Source organism: Podarcis vaucheri, assembly GCF_965113315.1.
Source record: "Podarcis vaucheri genome assembly, chromosome: 5".
Taxonomy (NCBI): Eukaryota; Metazoa; Chordata; class Lepidosauria; order Squamata; family Lacertidae; genus Podarcis; species Podarcis vaucheri.
This window is the reverse complement of record NC_138763.1, coordinates 31,800,667-31,828,599: the sequence shown is the minus strand read 5'-3', so window position 1 is coordinate 31,828,599 and position 27,933 is coordinate 31,800,667. Positions and strand designations below refer to the sequence as shown.

The following is a 27,933-nucleotide window of genomic DNA, read 5'->3' as shown; positions in this document are numbered from 1 at the left end:
CCTCTGCACCACCTAAATCAGTCACTGTTTGGTCCTGATGGCTTAACACTACTGCTTCCCTTTGCAGCTTTAGGTGGACTGAAAACAAGCACAACTGGAGGCCATGAAAATCAGCCTGAATTTCTATCCGTGCAATTGGGACCTCCATAATCTGCTCCTTTAGGAGTCTTGGGAAAGGAAAGCCCATGAGCAACTGTTCCCAGTATATACCGTATTTTTCGCTCTAGAAGACGCACTAGACCACAAGACGCACCTAGTTTTTGGAGGAGGAAAACAAGAAAAAAAATATTCTGAATCTCAGAAGCCAGAACAGCAAGAGGGATCACTGCACAGTGAAAGCAGCAATCCCTCTTGCTGTTCTGGCTTCTGTGATAGCTGCGCAGCCTGCATTCGCTCCATAAGAAGCACACACATTTCCCTTCACTTTTTAGGAGGGAAAAAGTAAGTCATAGAGCAAAAAATACGGTATATATTTAATATATTTGGGGGGGAGAGAGCTCAGCAGGAACAGTATTCTGCTGCATGCATTCAAGACTGCAAGGCTCATTTTTAGCATGGGTTTAATTTATTATTATTATTATTATTATTAATAATAATATAACAACAACTAACAACAACTTTATTACTTATATCCCACTGCGTATAAATAATATCCAGCCACTCTGGGAAGCTTACAATACGTAAAAATACGTAAAAAATTGTAAAACATTAGGCACAAAAAAATTCCCGATACAGGGTTGCCTTCAGATGTATTCTAAAAGTCATATATTTGTTTATTTCCTTGACATCTGATGCGAGGGTTTTCCACAGGGCGGGTGCCACTACCGAGAAGGCCCTCTGCCTAGTTCCCTGTAACTTGCTTCTCACAGTGAGGGAACCGCCAGAGGGCCCTCAGCGCTGAACCCAGGTCATCCTCAGGCGTAACAGATTGGAATTGATCCCATGCAACTTGACTAGACAGGACTCTAGAACTCAATACTTAAAAAGCGTATTGAATACAAATGAGATACTGACCATAATGGCTCCGTTATCTTGACCCACAAATATCCGCCTGCTGTCATGATGATAAGCCATGGTGGAACAGGGAGCTGCCCAAAGAAATACATATTTACAAAATAATTTTTACATAGGAATTAATCTAAATTGAATATTTTTGCCAGTCGAAGCATTATCAACATTAGGCATTGTTTTGCAGTGAAATTCTTATTCATCCATGTTTCTTCCAAGGAAAACCAGAAGAATTTCCACAGAACACCCTCTGTTTCAAAAGCACAGCCTTAGGCATGTCTACTCAGAAGGAAAGAGTATATAAGATTGCAGCCTTAGTATCTCGCCATCAGGATTCTTAGAGAGCACTGCCTTAATGCTCTTAAGCTTAAACAGCAGTTTAATTTGAAAACATTAGTGATTGTGCTTTTCTGCATATTATGAAAAGTATCTGCTGGTTTTTTTAATGGATGAAACTGCTGTTAGAGACAAAAGAGAAAGCCAAGCTGTTTTTCCTCTACAGTTGGCAATCATATTTAAAAGCAAAAGCCTTTGTTAGGTTTGACTTAATGTTAAGATGACCCAGCTAAAATGAGGCTCTGGTTTCAATTATCAGCTTGGTGGGGGAAAACAACAGCAGCATTCTTCTCTTTCCCTCTCTTCTCTTTTGAGTTGAGTAGAAGCTTATTTAAGCAACAACAAAAATGGCTAAACAAAGCAAGTCATTCTATTAGCAAAGTTAAAACCGATTTGCAAAATATACTAGATAGGTAGAGCTAGATAAGTAACTGAACTTCCCAGAAGCAGAAAACTTAATCTCATGCAACTTCACAGAGCATGGATGATGTTCTTGCATTTGTCAGTTTCCTCCAGCTGTAAAGTTCCTACATGGGTCACAAGACGATCTCGTGGATCAACAGGCAGGCTGCTAAAACAAGCCTACTGAGGAAGAACCAGCAAAAGCCTTTAAAGGAGTCAGAAAGAGCACAGACAGGAGCCACAAAAGGATCAAGGAATTAAAACAAATGCCTTCATCCTGATTGACAATAACAGCCATCTACTGCTACTTTCATGCTACTACTATAGTGATAAATACTATTATTGTTCTACCCTTTTTCTACCCATTTTGACAAAATGTAATGTAGCAGTAATAATTAGAAAGAAAAAGATTTAACATCACACACTGAAACCACTGTACAGTCATACCTCATGTTGCGTCCGCTTCAGGTTACGTGTTTTCGTGCTGCGTCCCGCAGCAACCTGGAAGTACCAGAACGGGTTACTTCTGGGTTTCGCCGCTTGCGCAGAAGCGCCAAATCGCGCTGCACGTGTGCACAGATGTGGCGCTTCAGCCTGTGTCAGTTCCATGTTACCGGACGGGTCTCCGGAACGGATCCCGTCCATAACACAAGGTTCCACTGTACAAAACATTAACAGTAGTACCCAAAACAGCAGGACATAACATACATCAGCTTCCTAGATCTCTTCCTAGATTTGCACAAGAGACACACTCAGCCAATGATATCAACAAAGCAGTGTCTGTACTTACTTACATGACATTGTGTGGTAAATGCTAGGCCAGTACTGACCACTGTCCCTCTTCAGCCATACTCTAATTGTCCTGTGAATTTAGGGAAAGAAAAAAGAGTCATTTTGCAGTGAAACGTGGAAAATAATATTTCAAGTGCTTTCAGGCAAGTATGTATCTTAATTTATGTCTACCAGACACACCAGTATTAAAAGGAGTCATTTATTTTAATCCTGGCTATCAGCTGACTTTTTATGAGCCATAACACCACAGCTATATAATACTTATATAATCTTTGGCTTTTCAATATGACTTGCTCATTTTCATGCTGGTTCTAAGATATACAGTATAACTGGTACAGAGAATTAGGGCCACAAAAATACATGCAGTCCTTTTATTGTGGCCTACTTGTGGTCTCAAATGTATCCCTAGGCTCAGATTAGAGGTTAGACCAGAAACAGGGACGTTACCTCCATCGTAACCCTGTTACCTTTGAAGTGTATCATATAGCAGAAAACTAACATGGTCCAGCACTTGGGGGAGGCGTGCGGGACATTTTTCATATTCCCACTTGGGCAACTGGAAGAGGGTATCACATGCCAGTGGTGGGCAGGCCAGAGACAAAGTGGTCAAAGCAATGAAGTGTGAATTGTACCTTTGTACAGTGGACTAGCTTCATCACACTCACACATTCCTCTCCATTTTCCACCCAGGGAAGCAAAAGGCATTATCAGAATTTAAGGGCACGTTCTAGCCAGACAAGAACATTCAAAGGTGGTGGCAAAGCAGGGCTGGTGAAGAGTGTGGCTTAGGAGGGGGCACGACTGGGAGAAGTCCCATGGGCCAGATAGAAGAAGAAGAAGAAGAAGAAGAAGAAGAAGAGAAGAAGAGTTTGAATTTGATATCCCGCTTTATCACTACCTGAAGGAGTCTCAAAGCAGCTAACATTCTCCTTTCCCTTCCTCCCCCACAACAAACACTCTGTGAGGTGAGTGAGGCTGAGAGACTTCAAAGACTAGCCCAAGGTCACCCAGCAGCTGCATGTGGAGGAGAGGGGAAGCGAACCTGGTTCACCAGATTACTAGTCCACCACTCTTAACCGCTACACCACACTGGCTCCCAGATAGAGAGGACTGGAGAGCCACATTCAGGGCCCCATTCACCCCAGGCCTGAAGTTCCCCATCCCTGACCTTCAGGGTAGCGAATGGATATGGGGAACGTGTTCAAATCCTGACTCGGCTACAGAGCTCACCAAGCTTTTGTACTTGACTCGGAAGAATGATTGTTAAGTTAGAAAGCCCTAAACTTGCCATTCTCATAACTGGCAAGGGTGAGTGCTGCAAAATAAATAAAAGCTCAAGAGAAAAGGTGTGTAGTGAGAAGTACATTGAGAGAAGATGGATGAAATATGGAGAGACTAATTTCAGGATGAAATAATTGAAGGAAGTGGAATTGAACAGTCATTTGGGTGCTTTGTGAATACACACTATGTTTAAACAATTCCGGTGATAACAGTGAAGGTAACAGACTTCTGCTCCCCACCCCAGCTTCATCCATGACAACATTTTTTGAGAAATCCTGATCATGATATTTTTTAATGCATTGCAGTGTATAGGTATCGTTGTTGAATGAGCACAATAACACAATGCATCGAAACAGCATTAAGAAAAAAGAGTCTGAGCATTTGACAACAAAAATGGCAACAAATACACACTATCAGAGAATAGAGACTGAACAGGTTTGTGGCTGAGGTGCAACTGGAATGGTGGATTTTCCAGCTGACCGCTCACACCTGGCCACTACCCCCATCTCAGTTCTCGGATGACATGATGACATGCGTGGCCAAGGCCCCAAGGTGCATGGCACTACTGGGTGCTAGGAAGTCTGCTGATGAATTTCCACCCATGTGAGTAACAACAAGAGCGACCTCCCCTCTGCACACTTCAAGCACTGCTTGGAATAACAAGCCAAGAATCAAAATGCTTCGTCTGGTATTGCTGAGCCACATTGTTCATCCACTTTGAGGAAACATGCATTCTTCTCTTAGCTTAAATGTAATCCTGTGCAACAGATGCTGTAATCCCCAAGGGCTTTCGGAACTAGCACCAATTAACCCTTTGGTCTGATGAAACCGATTATTATCTTGATTGCTTAAGCACAGCTTTGTGGGACAGTTTTCTCTATGCACTCTCTTGTGCACCATCTGCTTAAAAGACTAACATGTATATTCCCCTATAAATTCTGCTCCATCACAACGAAGACAAAGGCAATTTGAACATCGATGTTACCTGCTGGTTGGCAGCTGGCAATACACAACTTGAAGAACGTGTGCAAATTATGTTGTTAGGGCAAAGCAGCATGCAAAATCAAAGCAGATAATCTAAACTTTGGCTATAAAGCACTTGACTCTCTAACTCAGCCATGCAAATCAAAGGTGCAATATAAAGAGTGGTCAAAGAAGATTTCAAGGAACAAATTCACAGGCCAGAGTAGGACAAAGAAGGACTGAAGGGGCTAAGGAGACACAAAAATGGTTTTTTTTAAAGCAACCAAACCAATGCGAAAAAGTATTTGTGCTGGAATATGAGCGCTCATTGTCTTTGTGAGGGGAGAGCAGAAGGAAGAAAGTATTTCTGTACAGTCAGACACTTCCCCAGACTGAGTAAATGGGATGGGCTATTTCTGCTTCAAGGCAGTGTGCCAGTATTCAACCATTTCTCTCTCCACACACACACACCCATGTGCATGCGCACACAGGGCAGAGGGTGTTTTGATGTAGGGATAATGTGAAATATGGGGAGGGTGGACAGAAAAGCCTTTATATTTTTTTCTCTGAATAACTCAGAAATATAATCCATCATCAGATAAGGTTATGCAAGCATTAAAGTTGCACAGAACTCAGCTTTGTCTCAGGGGAGCTCAAAGTTGCCCTTCCTACCCGAAGCTGAAGGTTTTCTGGCAGTTCTACAAATAGAATGAGCAAATTGGCCTGTCTGTTTCTCTCTCTATCTGCATTGGGGGAAGGTCACCAGTCTATCCGAATTGGTGCACATCCCCCCCATTTCTCACTTGCTTCTCTCCAAACAATCCTGGGGTGACTGGTTAAGGGCTCTCCTTGGGTATCATTAGAGATTGGATTCACCAGGACTTCATCACACAACCTACATTTGAAGGTGGAAGTCGTGGGCAGCTCAGTTGGTTAGAGCATGGTGCTGACAACGCCAAGGTTGCAGGATTGATCCCCATAAGTGACAGCTGCATATTGCTCCACCGCAGGAGGTTGGACTAGATGATCCCCAGGGTCCCATCCAGTTCTATGATTCTATGAAAACATCAGAACTCACCCATGAAATGTGTAATGTAGCCAACAACCAAAATGTGCCTTCATGCATATGTAGGCCTCTTTTTATCCCCACTGTATAGCGTCGCTGCTGAGGTCACCCCTCACTTAAACAGAGAAGTTGGGGTGGATGTATGTGTGATGAAAGCCTGCCATAACCCAAGGCCTGACACTACTCCTTTTATCCAATTCGGCTGTGGCTTCTGTGCAACAAAAAAGGAAGATTTTCTGGCTGAACAGATGTAGGACCGGAGACAGCTTTTGGTTATTAAAATACCTGACAAGCAAGGTTAATACCTGATCACCCTATTTGATTCCCTTTCCCCCACGGGTCAGTGTTATTGTGTGGGTGTCCTGCAAGCTTCCTAGAGGGATCTGGCTGGCCACTGTGAGAACAGGATGCTGGACTAGATCACCTGATCCAGCAGGCTCCTCTTACATTCTTATGTCTCAAACTCTCAACACCAGAAATCTAAACTGGGTAAGTAGCGCCAAAACCACTCCCCAGCCCTGGCAATCTTGGGGAAGGGGAGGACAGAGAGAGAGTGATTTCCTGCAAGTTTGCATGTGTCCTAGGGGCTCTCTGCAGCGCAGCAAGATATAAAACGACCCCCCAACACTTCCCCTTGCATTTCACAGTCTGGGGGGGGGGTCCGTTGTTTAGCCATCTCAGGTGCCCACTTGCAAACCCACCTGTGCGGCCGCTGCCCAAGAACGCAGCTCTCCCTGCATCCGACAAAGCAAGCTCTGGTCTAGTCCATCAAGGAAACAAATCTGTTAAGTCTCACAAGGCTTCCCATCCCACCACAAACTCACATGTTTGCTGTGGCAGGCTAACATGGCTACCACCCCCTGGGGATTTTTGGCTGTGTCTGCGGAGGAGGTTACAGATAGGTAGCCGTGTTGGTCTGCCATAGTCAAAATAAAAAAAATTCCTTCCAGTAGCACCTTAAAGACCAACTAAGTTAGTTCTTGGTATGAGCTTTCGTGTGCATGCACACTTCTTCAGATACAGAGGAAGGAAGGAGAGAGTGGAGAAGCGTTGTCATCCAGGGCCCTGCATGCATGTGGATATGAGTGTTGAGATATATATTTATATTTGTGTGTGTATCCCTTTTAAAAGGAAAAAGGCACCACCCTCCTCCGCGTAGGCGCTTGCACAGGATCCTACTGGTGTAAAAAACTTTTTCTTCCTTCTTTAAAGAAACGCTCTTACATTTTGTTGCAGATTTTATTCCAGTTTGAGGTGGGTGAGTGGTTACCTGTGAACACCACCACCAGAGGCAGGCCAGCCCCCCCCCCAAAAAAAAAAACCAAGCAAGAGGGCAGGGGGCGTGTCCCTCCTCCTTTCCTCTCCGCCCCACAATAACAATTCTGTACCCCGAGATTTCAGAGCAAAAAAAGGGGGGGCGACAAAATAAGAGCCACCCACTCCCAATTCTTGCTGCCCCTCAAAAGAAAAAGAAAAATTCATGCTGAGGAGCTGCGCTTCGCCCTTATAAAGGGGGAGGAAAGAGGCGGGTCTCTGCAAAGGAAGAAACAGGCGGCGGGGCCCGGGGGTGGGTGCGGAGGAGAGAGGCAGCGGAGGGACCTTCCTCCCGCGCCCGGGGCTCGGGCGACCCCCGCCCGGGAGAAACGCCGCCCGCCGCGGGGAAGGGGTCTCCGGGGCGCCCCCCTCTCACCTGTCCTCGCTGGCGGTGATGATGCCGTCCTCCTTGGGGATGATGAGCGCGGCGCTGACGGCGTCCTGGTGCCCCTCGATCTTGCTCAGCAGGGCGGGCCGGCTGCTCTGAGGCCGCGAGTGGATCTCGGCCGCCATCTCGCAAAGCCCGGACCGGCCAGGGGAGCGCGGCCCGTAGTGGCGGGTGTAGCGGCGACTCCGGGAAAAAGGCTTTTCAGCGCGCAGACATCTTCCGTAATGTCTGGAGTAGGCGCGCCGACGGACGACGACGTCACTCCCCCACCCAACCCGCGGGAGAGGGTGGTGCCGTAATGGCAGCAGCAGCCGCGCCCAACCTCCCATCGTGAGACTGCCATAAAACGTAGAGTAGAGGCACCGCCGAAAGGGCTTGTTGTCCCGGCGGGCGTATTTCCCCCCTGTGTGATTCATACCATCTCGCAACTTCGTAGACACAGAAGCAGCCACAGCTGGTATATATAGTAACATAGCTGTCAAGTGTTTCTTATTTGACGGGACAGTCCCTTATTCCAGCGCCATGTCCCGCTGCTGTCCCTTATTGATGGATGTCCCTTAAATGATGTCCCTTAAATTTCAAAGGAAGCAGCTCCTCTCCCTCCCTACCTGCCGGCCAGGGAGGAGGAAGGCTCCAACTGTGTTGCTTGGCTGTGTTGCTCACCCAATAAGAAGTCTAAGAACAACTGGGGGGTGGAGCTTGCATGCCTTGTGTGTGGCTAGTTAATGCAAGCTGAGGGGTTTTTTTGAATGCTGGACGCCATTTTGTTGCACGTGCTGCTGCAAACTTTGCAGTGCAAAGCCAGGCCGGGGAGCCATCTTAAGTTGAGGCTGCATAGTCCTTGTGGTGCATGTGATTCAGATTCTATTCAGCTGAACCTCTGGTTACAAAGTTGGTTGGACAGTGTTCTCGAAGCTACCAGCATGAGTTTGACCAGACTGCAGGAGGACAGGAAGACGAGTGCCTGGAACAGGTGAGGCTGCAGGTACCTTATTTTGGCTGCTGGTCCCTTATTTTCAAGGCTGCTGGTCCCTTACTTTCAAATCTGTAAGTTGACAGCTATGTATAGTAAACATACATAAGGCTCATAGAATTGTAGAGTTGGAAAGGACCCTAAGGGTCATCTAGTCCAATCCCCCCCCCCCCCGCGGATGAAGATGTAGATGATCAGCGGCTGATATTCGAAGTTAGAAAAGCTCACACACGACCTCCCAAGATCGATGGGTTTTAGCTTGAGAGCATAACTCTATGGGGTATATGATATGACTCGCTTTCTGGATCAAAGCAGTGTTCGAAATTCTGCCACTGCTCACATTTGCTGGCAAATGTCAAGATTTCAGGAAGCCAGTGGCTGGTAAAGGACAGAAAACCCTGCCATTCACATGCAAAACTGAAAATCACTAGCTGCACAGTATCTGCTCAGAGGTAAATCCCATTGAATCCAATGGGGCTTAGTCCTGGTATGTATGTATGTATGTACAGTGGTACCTCGGGTTAAGAACTTAATTCGTTCTGGAGGTCTGTTCTTAACCTGAAACTGTTCTTAACCTGAAGCACCACTTTAGCTAATGGGGCCTCCCACTGCCGCCGCACCGCTACTGCACGATTTCTGTTCTCATCCTGAAGCAAAGTTCTTAACCTGAGCTAATATTTCTGGGTTAGCGGAGTCTGTAACCTGAAGCGTATGTAACCCGAGGGACCGCTGTATAGGACTGCAGCAGCTTGCCAGTGCAGTTATTTAACCGTAGCTGATAGGGACCTTTTTTCATGCAAAGCATGTGACGGTGGTTTGGCACTTAGCTGTTGTTGTTTTTCCAAATTAAAGGGGTGGGGTAAGGAAAAGGATGTATCCCTATCCACATGAGAAAGTGCTACTCACCTCTCTGTCCCACAAGGAATCAGAAAGTGTAGAGCATTCGTGTTGGTCTCCCACCAGGATAAAGCATTCCCCCACCCCATTACCACCACCAAGGCTGCCTTTTAGATGTGCATGTTGCAGACTAAAGTGTCTCCCTTAAGGGTATCATCTAAGACTGCAATCCTAATCCCATTTACCTGGGAGTAACGTGGGTGGCACTGTGGTCTAAACCACTCAGCCTAGTGCTTGCCAATCAAAAGGTTGGCGGGTCCGGTGGTTCGAATCCCTGCGATGGGGTGAGCTCCCGTTGCTCGGTCCCAGCTCCTGCCAACCTAGCAGTTCGAAAGCACCCCAAAAGGTGCAAGTAGATAAATAGGTACCACTCCAGCGGGAAGGTAAATAGCATTTCCATGCACTGCTCTGTCGGTGTTCCGTTGTGCCAGAAGTGGCTTAGTCATGCTGGCTACATGACCCAGAAAAACTGTCTGTGGAGCGGACAAATTCCAGCTCCCTCGGCCTGTAAAGCACGATGAGCGTCGCAATCCCAGAGTCATTCACGACTGCACTTAACTGTCAGGGGTCCCTTTACCTTTACCTAACCCCCATTGAATTCTATAGGGCATACTTTCAAGTACACATTGTTACTATGCAAACCCCATCATGCAATTGAGCACTAGGAAGAGCTTTGCTGGGACAAACGGAAGGTTCCTCAAGTCCTGCTTTCCGCCATAAGCATCCAGAAACCTCAGTGAAACTTACCAGCAATAATTAACTCCCAGCATTGTTCCCCAACTGCCTCTGAACTCAGGGACCCCACAGAGGGGTGGAGATACTTTCTTCAGGTGAGACCGTTACCTTGGTGAAAACTTGTCAAGACACTACACACCCTTGAGCTCCAGAATAATAATAATAATAATAATAATAATAATAATAATAATACCCCGCCTATCTGGTTGAGTTTCCCCAGCAGAATATTCTGTTTCTCCCAAAAGAATATTTAAAACATGATAAAACTTCAAACATTAAAAACTTCCCTAAACAGGGCTGCCTTCTGATGTCTCCTAAAAGTTTGATAGTTGTTTATTTCCTTGACATCTGATGTGAAGGCGTTTCACAGGGCAGGTGCCACTACCGAGAAGGCCCTCTGCTTGGTTCCCTGTAACCTCACATCTCGGAGTGAGGGCCACCAGAAGGCCCTCGGAGCTGGGCCTCAGTGTCTTGGCTGAATGATGGGGGTGGAGACGCTCCTTCGGGTATACTGGACTGAGGCCGTTTAGGGCTTTAAAGGTGAGCACCAACACTTTGAATTTTGCTCGGAAACATACTGGGAGCCAATGTAGGTCTTTCAAGATCGGTGTTATGTGGTCTCAGCGGCAGCCCCCAGTCACCAGTCTGGCTGCTGCATTCTGGATTAGTTGTAGTTTCCGGGTCACCTTCAAAGGTAGCCCCACGTAGAGCACATTGCAGTAGTCCAAGCGGGAGATAACTAGAGCATGCACCACTCTAGCGAGACAATGTGGGTTCAACATGCTCATGTTAACTTGCATGTTTTTAAAAAGAGGGTGCTTGCCACAACAGACTCGAGCTGCTTCAGAGCAGTCGCCCCAATGTTCTTGGCTGGTCAGCACCAACTTTAGCAGGAACGTGTTACTGGCTGCCGGCGATTGCAAACCATTAAAAAGTGAGCTGTCCTGGTAAGAGGGCAGTGTACTCATTTCCCTTTACTCTGACCCCAGTGCACTTCCACCGCTGCCGATTGAAGCAGAGTACACAGGACATTAACCGCAATCCATAGGTATCCAGTAGTTTCATTGGAAACACTCTTGTCTGATGCATTTTCCGCCACACCATTTGAAAACACAAGCTGCGGTTAGTAGAGTTCAGACAGCCATTGGACATGCACAGCTGACAGTTCATTGGAGGTCAGGGGGCTGAAAGCGCAGGGAAGCAAATCAGGTAATGCGCTTCCGGCAAATGCATTCCTCCCCTCTCTGGTGTGTACATCATGTGCCACAGATGGAAATCACCTGGTTGTTTTTTAAACCGCTGATGAGTCCACAGCCTAGGACTTGGGGCATGTATTACATTACCAGATGTCCCTCTTTTACAATTTTTTTAAAAAATTAAAAATGAACATGTCCCTGTCCCTCATGATTGTGGAGGTGAGGACAATACCTGATGACTCTGAAAAAGAGGCTCCCAGAGATAAACTTTCCGAGCACCAACACAGCTCCCCATCCTGCCAAATAGTGTTATGGGTTTGGGCTGGGCCTCTGCCAATACTCATGGTAAGAGAACTGCCACTGTAAACCAGTCAAGGAGATCTAGCCATGCTCATTCTATTATTAGAAAAACTAAGGTGATAGGTTATTATAGGGACCGTTAGGGAAAATTTTCTTCTGAATAACAAGGAAATGGCCACAGACTGCTCTGGGAAAGCCTATTTCATAAAATGGGGCATGTCTCTCTTTTCTCCCCTGCCCCCTTCACCTTTCCTTTGACTGGGGGTGATGTCGTCAAGCTTATGAGTGAAGAAATGCTGGTTTCAGAAAGCCAGACTGAGGAGTGTCGGAGAGTCAAATTGGTTCTGGAGTACAACCCTCCTAGGAATGTTTAAAGCTGTACCTCCACCTCTTCTCAAGCTGTACGTTTATAAAGAAATACTACAAATGTCAGTAAGCCTATTGGGTTCCAAAGGAGACCAAGTTAAGTCCTGAACCCACAAGGCATATATAACAATAGGTTGCAGTGTGGAGTTAGATGTTGTTGTTCTGTACCACTAAATAGCATTTTCATGAGTTTTGTAGCATGCATTGTTCCATTTGCGGATCATTGTAGCATTTTGAGTTTTGGTTCGAAATAAACTGTAGCTTTGCCTCTTTTTATAATTTTCTTCTTGGCCTGGCACTTTTGATTTCCAATTCTAGATAGCAAACTCAGCTTTTAAAAAGTAACACTGATCATCTGAGCCTCCTACTCTTATTGTTATTTTTTAAAAATGCTACTACACCTGTGACATTTTAGTTGGCCCAAAAAAAGGTCCTGCCAGAGTGGATTTTCTTAGAATTACTTGTAGTGAAGCATTGTAATGTAACTAGATAAACAAGACACACTAATATAAATAGATAGGTTTTATTCAATGTTATATTAGTGATCTGACCACAAGATGGTGCTATAACCTTTTAAATAAAAAAACACCCAAACCTCTGCAATTCAGTCTCCAAAAACAAGCTATTCAAAATATTCTGACAACAGACTGTGCCTTGCTAAAAAGAAACCAAAAAACTTTCAAAATAGAGCACAATTTTGTAGGTTTAAATATTACGTAGTAGAGATAAGCTTGCATACTAACAACACATACACCAAATGAGACTGCAATTGAATGGGCCCTGCTGCTCATAAACTACATTACCCCTCATGCAGACTCCTGCTGAACCAAATACTAAAGTGGGGAATAGCAGGATCAGGCAGGTGCCTCATTTGGAGTGACCGGTGTAAAAAACCCCTTGCACTAATTGGTTTCCCACTTGCACATTTCCTACTTGAGCGGAATGCTTAATAATTGAGTTTATAGGAATAAGGAGCAGCTATATTAATCTTCCTGACCAAAGCTAGAACATTTTTCTTTTTAAAACTAGACCACTTAGTTGTCCAAAAGCTGAACAAGCTCTCAAACACACATGGCCTAGTAGTTTCAGAGACAAAGGCCTGAATGTCTTAAGCAAAACCAGACATTACAAAATGATGTGATTAAAATACCAGCGTTCAGCTGAGAAATATGGGTTCTAATATTCCCTTGACTATAGGCCATGCAAATATAGCCTGAACGCATCAGATGATTTTTGACGAGTCACTTTCAGTCTCAGTTTCATATCTACAAAGTGGAACCTTTGCTCCTATGGTGTCACGGGGCTTCAAACTGAAGATTGTTAAGCAATTCTTGAAAATTTAGATGGCATATTTATGTTCCCCTCTGCAATTCCTTCTGAAAAAAGCAGGGGAACAATGTATTTGCTCATAGAGTAACCAAGCACATGTTGGCTGTGTGGAGCCATCTCTTCACTTCAACTGCTAGAGTTTTCATCTGTGGTCCTCCAGGAAACAACCATTTCTCAAAGGCTCTTCCATTTTGGTTAGTATTTGAGAGCAGAGGCTTAAAGCAGGCACTATTTTATGACCTCAGGGTGGGGTTGTATATTAAAAAAACCTTTAGCTAAGGCCTAGTATAAAACAGGAGTTTACATACAGGCCTAGTTCAGCTGAAATAATGGTTTCTTGCTACGTGAATGAGCATCAGACTTCTGTACTCCTGCCTTCCTCCTCTTTAGCCCCCAATGAGATTGGAAACTTTTGTTTTTATTTTATTTTAGATAAAAATCATAGCTCCGTGGTGTCTGACCTCTGGGAACTGTGCCTTGTTTAAAAGTATGGTTAGTAAGAACAAGCCAGGATTAAATCACGGTTTCAGTTTCTGGCTTGTTCTTGCTAGCCACAGGGACTGTTTCTTTAACCATCTGCTTGTCATTTCTCCTCTGGCAAGCAGAATAATCTGGGATGACTCCTAGCTAACACAAATGGGACAGTGGTAAATCCAACACCAGCTTTTTAGGCACATTAGAACACGTTAAAACACAATCCAGTTTATCCCTACCTTTTCCGGATTGGAGGGAAAAAAGCCTATATAGAATAGCAAACTATAGTAATCAAGTGGTATCTTTTGTAAAATTACAGGATTCTGTTCTGCAAGTACCGTATTTTTTGCTCTTTAAGACTCACTTTTTCCCTCCTAAAAAGTAAGGGGAAATGTGTGTGCGTCTTATGGAGTGAATGCAGGTTGCGCAGCTATCCCAGAAGCCAGAACAGCAAGAGCGATTGCTGCTTTCATTGCGCAGCGATCCCTCTTGCTGTTCTGGCTTCTGAGATTCAGAATTTTTTTCCTCTCGTTTTCCTTCTCCAAAAACTAGGTGCATCTTGTGGTCTGGTGAGTCTTATAGAGCGAAAAATACGGTACCTTATTGCCCCCCCCCCCACTGGAATGGATAATCTATTCTTCAGTTTCCCAGGTTAATATTCCTTTTCAAAGAAATAATAATTTTTATTAAAGCTTTTTCATAACACAGTAAGATAAAATAAATAAAAATAAAAACACGAAAAAACAGAAAATGCAGAGTCCTCTCTCAAAGGTAGCTCTTAATCCTTAAAGTGTTTAACCCTCCCAAGCTCTCTTTTGAGAGCTTTCTTTTTTTGTCCTGGTCTCTCACCCCGGGAGGTCTTCCCTTCCCTGCTTCTCACTCAGGGTCCTTCCGCAACCATCCACCACTAGGTTAATATCCCAAACGTACAGCTGAGAGAGGGGTATAACTTACAAGTTCTCTTTACAAGTTCATGGCAAACTTGCTAATTAAAGCTGTATACTTACTGGTCCAATGTTTTGGGGAAATTGGGAAGCAGTCCTAAGAAGTATAAATGAATAAGAACAGCAAAAGTGGTAACTGGGCTAATTCCAAAACAAGCATGAAGATGGTAACATGTAGTAAGTTTTCAACCTGTGTTGAAAGTCAACATGCGTCAAATATAGCACAGGTCATTTTTTTTCCAAAACAAGAAGGAACATTTATTGCTGACCGTATGGAGAATGTACGTAGAGTTTCTCTTTCTCCTTTACATACAAGATAAAAACCACCGGCCTTCTCAGATACATTCTCACCACAGTAACTGATAGCAGAAACAACTTCCATTTAAGTGAACAGAGATTAACCTTCATGAGAATAAACATTACTGAGAGGTAAAGAGAAAATGCCTGTTCTCAGCTGGGGCAGCTAAAATTCATCAAGCTGGTGGGGAAATATGCGGACTTCTCTGCAGAGTATTCAAAACCCAAAAGATTCAAGGGATGGCATAGCTCATCTCGTTCTTCTTTGTACACACAACCAAAACACACATGGAAAAAGGTTTACCCAAAGGAGGTGGCTGTGTCCAGTTAACAATTTCTTCTGTATTTAATTATGGCGCTACACCAGTAGTAGACACTTTTTAATAAATTTCTCTTAATGTACAATTATCTTGTCCCTGTATTACCTGCAGGAATGATATTTTAGGATACCTGCATACATAGTACAGTCTGGAACATTTCAGAATATTGAGTAAACGGAGGTCAGTCTTTGCTGGAGCTGTTTACCACATACCAGAGCACAGCAAAATCCCATCAGTCCAGAGAATTCAAACTTGCGTTTCCTTCCACTTGGCAGCCGACCTTTTACATCCAACTCACGAATCATCTCTGCCAACATCACTTTGATACTACACTGCTTTCATCTGTTCATAATGACTTTATTTTTTTTTCCTTTGTACAAAAAAATATAAAATTTAAATCCATAGAAAGTGTATACTAGCAATGACAAGTTTAACATTACACCAATGCAAAGGCGTTAACTGGGACATTAGTTGTTTTAAGTCTCAGCAGTGCATGCACAATATAAAATAAAAATGGCTAAAGCTTTGAAATTCTTACGGCAATGCCTCATCAAACCACTCTGTGGATGGCAATAGTAGCAGGAGGGCATTTATGTACAAACCAAACAGAAATCAAAGTTGCTCCTTTAGTTCCAACCCTGGTTAAGACTTAAAATCACAATACAAAATACTCAATACCCCACCCCCACCCCAAATTTCAAAAGTTATTAGCACAGGGAACTAATCAGTAGTTTTAAGAATCTTGTTTTGAAAAGGCATTCTGTTTTTCCATAACACTCCCCAGCTACTTAAAACTCCTTTTCAAAACCTAGTTGGACCAACCACACTTAAATGCTAGTTCATAGCCAAATAATAATGTACAAAAATATTCAACGGAAGAAGGGCATTCATTTTAAAATTGCTTCAGAAGGAAAATCTCCCACATTCAAGGTTTGTTGACTTGTCCCATGAACAAAACTGCACCTGTGGAACAAGAAAAGGTTATTGCAGATATTGGATTGATTCACAATTCACCTGTTTTGTAACAAAACAAAATCCTCCAGATGGTTCAGCATTCAATACAATCTAGGCAAGAATGCTTTCAATTAAGCAGCAAGCTTGAATGTATTAATGACTATTAGGGGGAACCCAATTTTAGTCTGTGATCCTAAAAGATAAAGGCTCAGTTTTAAGGTCATTTTGATTCAGATGCATAGTTTTAATAGGGAATATCATCAAATATTGAACTTCCTTCTAAAAGGAAACAGTACTTCTGCTTTTAAATGGTGATTCTCACAAGTCCGTGAATTCAACTTCTCAGAGGCGAGAGTTGGTATATGAAAATGTAAATTTAATACTTTAATTAATTGGTACCGTTAAACGCCAGACAATATGTAAGAAATCTTTAAAAATCAGTAGACATTCATACCTGTGATACAGAGTTTCGAAAAAGATAAAACTTGTGTTTTAAAGAGCCAGGTTGTCAGAGCTGCTTCAAGATCCTAGCTCACAGAGGATCACGCTAGCCAGCGATCACTTTGTAAAAGTCTTTATTGAGTTACAGTTTCCATTCTCAAGCTGCTGCGTGCAGCTCTACGTCTTAAGGGTTAGACCGGCGAAGCTCCGTCTGAGTCTCCGCCCCCTGTACACCAGCTAAGTACCCTAGCCTTACTCCACCTTTTCCGCCTGACCGTTCTTCTCTGGGTCCCTCTGCCCCCCGTGGTCTCTTCCTTTCGGGACACTTCTGACGCTGACCCCCCGGACCCTTCTGTCTCCTTGCGTCGGGCTTTAGGACCTGGCTCCCTTTCCGGGCTGCTTACTGCGCCACCTTCCTGTGTATTTGAACTTGGCGCGCGCGCCCAACCTTCCACTTTCCGCCTGACCGTTTCCTCGCTCCCCGATGGAGGTGTGGCCACTCCTGACTCATGTCCTCCCTCCTGCTGCGAGCTGCCAGAACTCGGTACCTGGCGCCCTTCCTCTCCACTGCGTTCTGCTGGTGATGCTGGCCCCGATTTCCAACTGCTGCTCTCTGAGCCCCCTCTGGACCCTTCTTCCTGGGGTGCCCCCCTAAGCTCCCCCCTTGCCCTGGCCACTGGCGCTCCTTCCTGTGAATCTTCTGATTCACTGGAAAGACTCGGAGATCTCGGGTCGTCGTCATCACTCATCTTTTCTTCTGCCTCCTCCCCCTCGCTCTCTGTTTCCTCCCTTGCCCTCGCCTCTGCTCCTGAACCCCTGACACAGGTTATCCTAGTAGAAACCACTATTCTGCTTTTATTGTGTAAAGATACTTTGCTGCCTGTTTCTAAAACCTGACAAGGACTCCCTTTCAATTTAGCAATTTACACTAAGGAACAGGATCTGGTAAAACTGAAGAACTTTAAATCCCCTAATTTCACTCAAGTACCAGAAAATCAATGGGAGTTAAAAAAATGTTCAACATTTTGGAGTACAGTGCAATTTTACTTCAGCAGACACTGTCAATGATTCCCAAGAACAGAGAGGAAGAAAGCAAGGCATGCACTCTGGACTTGAGCTCCCAGCTAGCCAGTTCACAAAAGCCACTTTATATACTTGTGTATGTGGGTTATCAGAGAGTGGCTCTGTTCATCAGTTTGCATCTGCTGCCCGGGGGGGGGGGGGGGGACAGCGAGAAAAGCTCAAATGCACATAAAGATCCTTCTAGTGTGAATGTGTGCAGCCCTGGGGTCTGCGGCTGGTGTTGCTCAATGCCAGGTTGGCACTGAGTAAGACCTCCCAAACCCATGATCTGGACGAGGAGGCCAATCTGGTCTGTAGCACAGAGACCTGGGTGGGTGGAGTGGGTGTGTTTTTGGCCTTGGGCAAGAGGTGGTTTTGCAAAGGCACTGGCCACCATGTGGCAGGGGGCACCTTACAACACTGCTGTAGAACAAAGTGCTAGGGACCAGGGGACCCACTGAATTTTAGCAATGCATTGGGCACCGCTGAAATTTGAGAGCCTGAGGTCTGCCACTGTCGGGACAGACTGGGGATTAGGCCCTTCTTCATGTGCCTCCTCTACAAAGAGGTTCAGAGGGTTGGCAGCATTAGAACAGGATTTTTCTGCAGTGGCTCCCTGCTTGTAGAATGCTCTACCCAGGAAGGTTTGCCTGGTGCCTTCATTACATATCTTTCGGCCACAGGGGGAAACAATTCTCTAAAAATTCAATGGCCTTATAAATGTGGGAGGGGGGTTATTGGTTTGTTTGCTTTATTATGTATTTTGTGTTCTCATTTTGTAGTTTTATGTTGTGAATCACCCTGTGATCCTCAGATGAGGGGCAATACACAAATCAATCAATCAATTAGTATGTGTATTATTTGTTTTCCAAACTTCAGCCACCAGCCAAACTTAATCTTTTCATATTGAGAACTAACAAAAAAAAATTGAATTAATTTAAATGTATATTGTAAGATGCTTGTTAATAAGTGACTTTATACAATTCTGCTGATACATAGGTGATAAAGTATATCAGTTTCTTTATCTGTCTTTTTATTGTTTTAACTCAGTTTATTATACACACCACCAAGGTAAGATTCTCATGGCATATAAATGTAAAAAAATAAAACAAACTAAGGCAAGCAGGCCTACTTAACAGTGGCGTAGCGTGGGTTGTCAGCACCCGGGGCAAGGCAAGTAATTTGCGCCCCCTAACCCATGGATTTGCGCCCCCTAACCCTAACCCCCAGATGTTGCGCCCGGTGTGGCCGCCCCCCCCCCCGCACCACGCCACTGCTACTTAATAACAGCTGCATTTGGCCCTTCCTTCAACTATCACCTAGTGGCAGCCATTACAACAGGCTACCTAAATTATTTATACCCTAGCTGTTTCTTATAAGAACTATAACTTTTAAGACCTGGTCTCTGAGATTGCTTTTCTCTTTCTTCCTTGTAATTCCTTTTTCCTTGTGTGTCATGTTTATCTGCAGTGCAGAGACTGAATTGTGGCTGATTTTTGTTAAGATGCCCTAGGACTCTTTTCGGCTAAAGAGTAGGATAAAAAAGTACTTAAAACAAATAAATCTGACTTTCTGAAACGTAGTGTCTGCAGCAGGAAGACTTCTCTGCTTGTGGGAAACTGGGGGTTTGCATCACAAGGGGAGCTTCCAGAAGATGAAACAGGCTCCCTGCTTTAAACAGCTGCTCTTGAACCCATAGAGGGTGACAGGCTTATCCCCACACCCACTTGTGTGGTACTCCCCTGCTCCCAAGGCTAGTGCTAGAAAATGCAAGATTTTATTTATTTAAAGCACCATCAAGACTTCCAGAGCAACCTACAAAAATCAGAAGCAAGACAGTATTCCCTGAGGTCTCTTATTGCCTGAATAGGGCCACTGAATTTTAACAAGGGAAACAAACAAACATCCCGAACCTCAATCCCAGAGTATTTCATTCCTAACTCTCTGCTTTAAAAAGCCCCTTCTTTTGAAGTTATATACAGAGGGCTTGTCCTGAATTAATAAGTGAATGTTCGCTAGGTATTGCTAAGCGTAGCTGCTTCCAGAGAATACAAAGGGCCTGCAATACACCTCTCACACAGGGAGGTGTATTGCAGGCCCTTTGTATTCTCTGGAAGCAGCTACGCTTAGCAATACCTAGCAGACATTCAGCTATTACCGTATTTTTCGCTCTATAAGACGCACCAGACCATAAGACGCATCTAGTTTTTGGAGGAGGAAAACAAGAAAAAAAATATTCTGAATCTCAGAAGCCAGAACAAGAGGAATCGCTGCGCAGAGAAAGCAACGATCCCTCTTGCTGTTCTGGCTTCTGGGAAAGCTGCGCAGTCTGCATTCGCTCGATAAGACGCACACACATTTTCCCTTACTTTTTAGGAGGGAAAAAGTGAGTCTTACAGAGCAAAAAATACGGTAATTCAGGACAAGCCCTGGATGTACGAAGGTGGATGTACGAAGTGTGCTGGCTTTCAGTTCTGATCCATTATTCAAAAGATCTAACCCACCAGGTACAGCTTTAGTAAAAAAAAAATATCACTTATGCATCTGATGTCTGCTACCAGGAGCAACACTTCCTAAAAGATTCCACTGAAATCAGCCTGCCGCTTCTGTATGGCATCTTTAAAATATTCAGTGCATGCCAGCAGATTTTGTTCTTAGCCTGCTTTGATGCTGGGTGGTTGTGGAGGAGACAATGAGATGACTGAAATGTTGCATATATAGAGAGAGTGTGTGTTTGTGTTAAGATGCCCTGGTCCCTCAAGTCCCCTTGTGAGTCATTTTTGCGCGGAGATGTGGGTGAAGGAGGTGAGAAGGTGTTTTTCCTAAGCAGCTAGCTCATACTGAGCCTAGAATATCAATTAGAAGAAAAACAGGGTTTCGAAGTGGAGCAAAGAGAGGAGATGTGTGTTTTGACAACCGGCCAGTGCTCCTCTTCGGAATCGCATAATGTGCCTTTGATGTCCTGAGCTGCCTGTGTCTGGGAACTCATGCCAGAAGTCCTCTTCCTCCACAGCGTTGGCACTTTTTACCTCCAGCATGCACCATTTATGGAGATGAGCTAATAAATATGCCAGTGGAACAGAGGGGCCTGTTAGTCCCTGGCAACAACCCCTTGAGTGTTGAAATCCTGCGCAGCTGCAGGCTGCTGCTTTGCCTCCAAGAGAAGAAATCTCTTATGCACAGTATAAGGAGGGAGGAGGTTGAGGACCAAATTTTGTAAGGCAAGAAAGCATGTAAGAGGTGTCTGTTTTTCGCGGTAGGCTTCTGTCTCCTGAGGAAGGCTGTTTGCATTTAATTCAGTGAAAGTCAATATTACTTACCTGTAGGATTGTGTCGTATGAAGAATACAAATGGCCTGTCTACCACAAACCAAGGTGGGGATGACCTGGCTATTAAAATTGCAGCTTGGACAAACAGAAACAGGGAAAAAATAGTCACTCGATGGTTCTAAACTTATTTTTACATTTTATTTAGCAAGATTTATAAGCTGCTTAATCAACAAAAAAACCCCTCTAAGTGGCTTATATAAATAATATCCATTAAAGTAAACATTAAAAGCAAGTTAACATCATCCCCCCCCAAATATAAATAAAAACAGCAACTGCAAAACAACCTACCCAATCAAATAACATTTTAAAATTACGTATCTGGGCAGGTGTGCCTAAACAGAAGCAAGGTTTAAAAACAAGTTCTGAAAAGTTCCTGCCTAGTATTATTGTATTTTGAATACTTTTGTAAGCCACTTTGTATTTTTCATTTTTGCATTACCTTTAAACCTTTTTGTAGGAACCAGTGAACATTTTTCTAAATAGATAGCCATATACCAGTACTTCCTAAACTGAAGAATTTAATCTATTTACCTTTTAAGCAGTCCAGGGTGGGGGCAACAGAAAGGCATCAGTTTGAGACTTAAAACGCCATATTCCTAAACTATAATTAGATTTGGGCAAATTACTCTATAATTTGGAAATGCTGAAGTCCAGTAGCTACTGAGAGTCACATCGCTCTGGTGAGTGTATGAACGCCCCTGCTTTAAGCTATATTTATTTAGAAAAATTCTACACTACTTTCTGGAAAAAAGAAAAGAAAAATCTCCCAAGTGAAGAATTTTGCCTTGCAGAGTGACATAACTGGGGAAGGGGTTCGCTCAGGGGCAGAGCATCTGCTTTGTATGCAGAAGGTCTCAGGTTCAATCTCCCACTTCTCCAGGGCTGGGAAAGGCATTCAGAACCCTGGAGAGCAGCTGCCAGTCAGTGTAGAGAAAACTGACCTAGATGGACCATTCCTATTAGGGAATGCACAAGTATTTCTGGAAGTCTGTTAAATGATTATTCTGGCTTGGCAGTGCCATTTCAGCTATACTTTTAAAATTAATGAAATTATGATTTTTTTTCTATTTTAAAAAAACCTAAAATCTCTATATGCATTAATGATGATTAGGGATAACCAGTGAAATACTTACTTGTTGCTGCAGATGCTTTGGTTCCATCTTCACTCACTTCAATCTTTGCTTTTTGCAAGATCTGAGATACATGAATGTTTCCTGTTCCTGTTAAGGGTCAAACACAGAACATATGTGTCGTAAATATTATGTATACACTTCCTCATGCTACATTCCAGGGAGCAGCCAACCCTTTTCATTATACATAAACAGAAGGAGACGTCAATCTGCTTCTGTATGCTGTTATTAAGATATGCCATTTCCCCCCCCACCTGCTAAAAAAATTGTACCAGGGAATCACTTGGCATGAAAAAAATGACACTAACAGATCACAATGCAGTGTTTTGATAATTTAATTTCCGTGAGAAGTGGGATAAAATTCAAACCAACCAAATTATTTCCACAAATCCCTAGTCCTAAAACTCATGGACAAGAGAACGAGAGGGTAACTCACTTGTTATTTTTGCAAAATTTGCCTTTGACTGATCAAACATATCTCGAATGCCAAGCTCCTGCAAAGGTTCCTTTAAGTCTGTTTCTGCCTCCGCAGTAAACCTGGTGGGAGCAACAGAAAAGTATCAGCCGGAGACTGAAATTAAGTCCAGTTGTGAAAAGGTTTTTCAATAGGGGTGACATAAATATGTGTGAGATTAAAGTGGGGGGGAACAGAACCTACTTGGGTAAAATAACCTGCACTCTCTTCTGCACCATAGTCGTCATCCAGCTCTGTATCGTTTTCGTGCTAATGTGAGGAATAATAGCAGACAAAGGAGTTGTGCTTTCCGTGGGCACAGCAATCAGCATACTGATACTTTCACCATGGTATGGCAATTCAATGATATTGTACCACAAGTCATTCGGAGTACTTGTTGTGCCTGAAAGAAACAGAGCAAGTAAAAGAAATGGGATGGGAGGGGGGGGGGGGAATCCAAGACAAGAAAACCTTCAGTCTGTATTGCAACACTGTCTCAGTAATAAGTAGCTGTTGAAACAAATTGGATCAGCTTGTCCTCAGCCTGTTCCCTGAAGCAGGAGGAGAGTTAGGGATCTACAAGGAAGTTGCTGGCAGAGAAAGAAAGGCAGAAAAAAGGACATTTTTTGCCCCAGAACTTCCTCGTGAATATCCCAACTTGCCCCTTTCATTTCACCTGCAGCTGCTGTCCTGCCCTGCAGGTCACTTCTTCCCCTCTCTAATCACTCTGCAGGTGAAGAGACCATGATGAAGCCAGCACACCCGCAAACATTTCAGGCTGGAGGGGGAGCACCACTTGTTCCTTCTCCCTTTTGGCCCCATTGGCCATCAGAACGTCTCTTCCCGTGCTCATGGGAGAATCACAAAAGCCATCTCCTGGTATGTCCCACGGAGGACCTTACGGTCTTCAAATAAAAACATCTTGGAGATCCCGGGCCACAGGGAGGTTAGGCTGGCCTCAATCACAGCAAGGGCTTTTTCGGCTGTAGTCCCGATCTGGTGGAACGCTCTGTCTCAAGAGACTAGGGCCCTGTGGGACGCAACATCTTTCCGCAGGGCCTGCAAGACAGAGCTGTTCCACCAGGCCTTTGGCCAAGGCGCAGTCTGACCCCCTCCTTCTGTAATTCTCATAGAACTCTAGCCCAATGGTTGCCATTAATTTGATTCTGAACTGATTTTAGAATGTATTTCAATTGACTGTGATTTTATGTAAACTGTGCTATTTTTACTGTTGTTAGCCGCTCTGAGCCCAGCTTTGGCTGGGGAGGGTGGGATATAATAAAAAATTATTATTATGTTCATCCTGATGCCAAGGAGTTTGTTCATACCTTTCAGGCTAGGCAGAAGGAAAGCAAGCTGCAACAGGCAGCCACCCAGACTTCCAGCTCTGACTGTCTGAAGACTCTGCCTGTGCAATGTTTTCTGCTGCTACAGATTTTCAGACAGCGCACCTGCACAGGCTGGTTCATGGAAATTTCAGGGGTTTTGTGGGGTGACAGGGAGTCATTATGACATCCCCCAATGTTTTCAGCATATGATCCTGATACAGGCCTGAATAAACAAAACTTATGATTAAGTTTGATTCTAATGCACACTGGTGAATACCAACTATTCCATGTCTAGACAAGGCATATAATTCCAATCCTGGCTTGACTGCACTGGCTGCCAATTAGTTTCTGGTTCTAATTCAAAGTGCTGGTGCCATTAGCGAAGCTGGGCGGTCCCTGGAGGACTTTAGATTGTTCCTGGGAGTCCGCACGGTGGAGGATATAAGATGGCGCAGGCGGAAAGTCGATGGCGTAAGGAGCTTTTGCTTTTTTCTTTGGAGAGTTTGTTTGAGTAAGAATAATCTGTGGTGAGGATCAAAGAAAGGACGGTACTGGATATTAAGGACTAATTGGACTCTGGTGTGTTTTTTAGTTCGTTTTTTTGGGTTGTTTTGGGGATTTTACAAGGAAAAGCACCTCCGGTCGTTCATAGCTAATAAATGTACGTTTAAGACCCGGATTGCCTAATTGTCCGAGACACCTTTGGAAGGACCCTAAGGTTTACTTTGAACGAGGAAAGACGACGGTGGGCTAAGGGCAAGAAAGTGGTAGCAGGCACAGTAGGCGCAGGGTGAGAGGACTACAAAGCTCCCGTATCTGCCGCCACATTTTGTTATTTTGTTTTTTCGCTTTTCCCCCCCGCACCTGCCCACCCGCCTACTAGAGAGAACATCCCTAGGTGGCTGGAAATGGACAAAGGGGCCTAAAAAGGTCTTAAAAGTTAAGGAGGTGACGTGATACCTAACTGATTTTTATAATTTGATTTGGACCCCGACTGTGGTATCTGGAATTTGAAATTTGGATTTCGACCATAACTTGGAACATAGCCATAATTTGAACTACATTTATAATTTATAACTACAACCTGGACTTGGACAATCAAGGGCTAAAAGTGGACTAAGTAGGATCAAACTTTTTTAAGTCTGTTTATTAGACAACCTAATACTTTGCCTTTGCGACGCAGAGCGGGCTGAAGAAGCGGACTGGTAAGGAGTGAAGAAAGGGGTCCCCAGAAGTTGGGAGGGCCTGACCCCGTACCCGCCCCTCCACCAACCCCGCTGGACTGTACAAATTTTTGCGGTGGGTTCTTCATAGGAACCCTGCCCGGGCCACCTGAAGTTTAAGTTTGGACCCCCTCCCGTGGCAGCTCCTTTAATCGGTTTGGAAATTGGTTTCCTTCTATTTTTTTCTCCCTCTTCTCCTATCTTTTCCTTCTACTATTGACAATCTTTGTTTCTTCTGTTTAAAATTGCGGTTAATTGGAGGGTTGAAAAGGAAAAGATACAAGGGATATAAAGGTGTGGCTGAAGCGAAACTTTAGTAGGTGATAGGAGGAAATGACGGGAAAGGATGGAAAAGATTGGAAGAGGGGAGGTGGAACCCCAGGTGAGAGAAAGCTGTCGAGACAGGAGGAAATTAAAGATTTAGATAATCTGTGGGTTAGAATAAAGGAGGAATTTAAGCAAAACACATCATATATGGAAAACAAATTGGGAGAGGTTCAGGAGAGGATTGACAAAAAAATAGAGGGAGCAATCGGCGAACTCTCTGCAAAAATACAAGATCTTTCCGCAAAGTCCAAAATGATTGAGGAATCTAATAAAAAATTGCAGAAAGAGATGAGGGACCAAAAAAAGGAGACAATGAAGGTCAAAGAAGAGCTGGGGGAGTTGAGTAACTCCCAAGATAAGATATGGGATAACCTAGCCATGGCAGAGATGCGGGCAAAACAGCTTCATCTCAAATTCAGGGGAGTAGCGGAGGAAAGGAACGAGGATATAAGAGGGAAGATGATTAAAGAACTTTCTAATTGGCTAGGTCTAAAGGAGGAAGAGATGGCCTCTACTGTGGATAATGTGTTTAGAATGACTAGGCCCAAACACCTGAAAGCAAGCAAATTCCTGGGGGACTGCTTGGTGATTTTTAATTCTATGGAAATGAAAAACTTAATCTTGAGAAAGAGTTATAATAACAGATTAAGAATTGATGGAAGGCCTATCATTATTTATAAGGAAATACCAGTGAGGCTACTTCGTAAAAGAGAGGGTTATAAACAAATAGCAGCAACATTGAAGAGAAACGGGATCCCATTTCGATGGGAGTTCCCGGAAGGGATTAATTTTTTTTACAAAGAGAAAAAGTTTAGATTATTGGACATACAGGAGGCGGATAAGTTCTTGAGAAGATATGAAAAAGACTTGGGAAAGGCAGAGAGCAGATTTAAGAATAGGGAGGAAGAAGAGGAGGGGGAAATAAGGGACAGACAGGGGGAAAGGGGAGGGGCGGGGAAGGGAGAAGGGGTCGCAGAGGAAGAGGATGATGAGGCCGTAGTGGGAGGGGAGACGGCAGAAGAGGGGGAAACCTCAGGAGACAAAGGAGTTTAGAGTATAGCCCGTAAGCCCGGTTGAGGGTTTAGAAACAAACAAAGGCAAACAATAACACATACATTAAAACTTTTATCCTGGAATGTAAATGGGTTGAACGATAAGGTTAAAAGAAATAAAGTTGAGAAAGCTGTAAAAAACAAAAAGTATGATGTAATTTGCTTTCAGGAAACACATATTGCAAAAAAACATAAACACATCCTGGTGAATAAAAGGTTAGGACTAGACTTTATTAATTCTGACGGAAAAAAAAAAGAGGCGTAGTAATATACGTCAAAGAGAAGTGGGAACCGACGCTGATATGTAAAGATGAGGAAGGAAGAATCCTAGGGGTGCAGTTAAATTTTCGGGGGGAAAAAATTAATGTTGTGACAGTATATGCACCGAACTCAAATAGAGCAGAATTTTTTGAGAAACTAGAAAGCATGTTACTAGAGTTGGAAACCCACAAACTAGTTCTGCTTGGAGATATGAATGGCGTCCCGGCGCCGGACCTGGATAGGAGTGAAAAGAAAGGGAATTTGGTTAGGGGGAAATTGCCGAAATCTTTTGAAGACATGGAAGGAAATTTAGACCTAATTGATATCTGGAGGCAGAAAAACCCCTCTCTTAAACAATTTACTCACTACTCTGAACCCCATCAGAGCTGGGGTAGAATCGACCAGATCTGGACGACAAGAATGCTCTCGCTAAGGGTGAAGAGTTGTAAAATCTTTCCCAGGACAATATCTGATCATTGTGCTTTAGATATGGAAATAAAAAATGAAGCGAAGGGACAATTCAAGTGGAGGATGAGTGAGAACCTATTGGATAATGAAGAGGTGAGGGAAAAAATCAAAGGTACCCTAAAGGACTATTTAGATCTAAATTTGAATAAAGAAACCCCTATAGATGTGGTGTGGGACGCCAGTAAGGCGGTGTTGAGAGGTCTGCTAATACAACAAAATAGTTACAGAAGAAAGTTAAGGGAACGTAAGAAAGAGGATATCCTCTCTCAATTGAGGAATTACGAGAGAAAATTGGTCACCAATCCTACAGATAATGACGCTATTCGAGCCTCAAGGGTGCTTCAAGCTCAATATTCGGCCATACTAAATCAGGAGATAGAATGGAAAATTAAATTTACAAAGCAAAGATATTTCGAGTCGGCAAATAAAATGGGGAAATTATTAGCTTGGCAGTTAAGAAAAAGAAAGAAACAAAATGTGATAAATAAAATAATAATAGAGAATAATATCATAGAAGACCCTG

General features: G+C 43.8%; 2 protein-coding genes across 3 annotated transcripts in view; both read right to left on the bottom strand.

Moving 5' to 3' along the window:
- The window catches only part of WDFY1 (WD repeat and FYVE domain containing 1), a 28,683-nt gene extending 20,921 nt beyond the window's left edge, over positions 1–7,762 (bottom strand). The window contains exons 1-3 of one of the 2 annotated variants that reach the window (XM_082221882.1): positions 7,539–7,762; positions 2,541–2,608; positions 1,015–1,088 (exon numbers count right to left, since the gene is read on the bottom strand). In XM_082221882.1, coding sequence (XP_082078008.1) covers positions 1,015–1,088; positions 2,541–2,608; positions 7,539–7,675 — 279 coding nt within the window. In that variant the 5' untranslated portion in view covers positions 7,676–7,762. Of the gene's footprint in view, positions 1–1,014; positions 1,089–2,536; positions 2,609–7,538 lie in introns of both variants that reach the window. The other variant, XM_082221883.1, reaches the window with a different exon arrangement.
- Positions 7,763–14,995: 7,233 nt separating this feature from the next.
- Positions 14,996–27,933, bottom strand: part of SERPINE2 (serpin family E member 2) — a 37,519-nt gene continuing 24,581 nt past the window's right edge. Inside the window, exons 5-9 of the mRNA XM_082221888.1 lie at positions 22,956–23,154; positions 22,734–22,834; positions 22,301–22,387; positions 21,159–21,242; positions 14,996–16,344 (exon numbers count right to left, since the gene is read on the bottom strand). Of these exons, the coding sequence (XP_082078014.1) occupies positions 16,307–16,344; positions 21,159–21,242; positions 22,301–22,387; positions 22,734–22,834; positions 22,956–23,154 (509 nt within the window). The 3' untranslated portion in view covers positions 14,996–16,306. The remainder of the gene's footprint in view (positions 16,345–21,158; positions 21,243–22,300; positions 22,388–22,733; positions 22,835–22,955; positions 23,155–27,933) is intronic.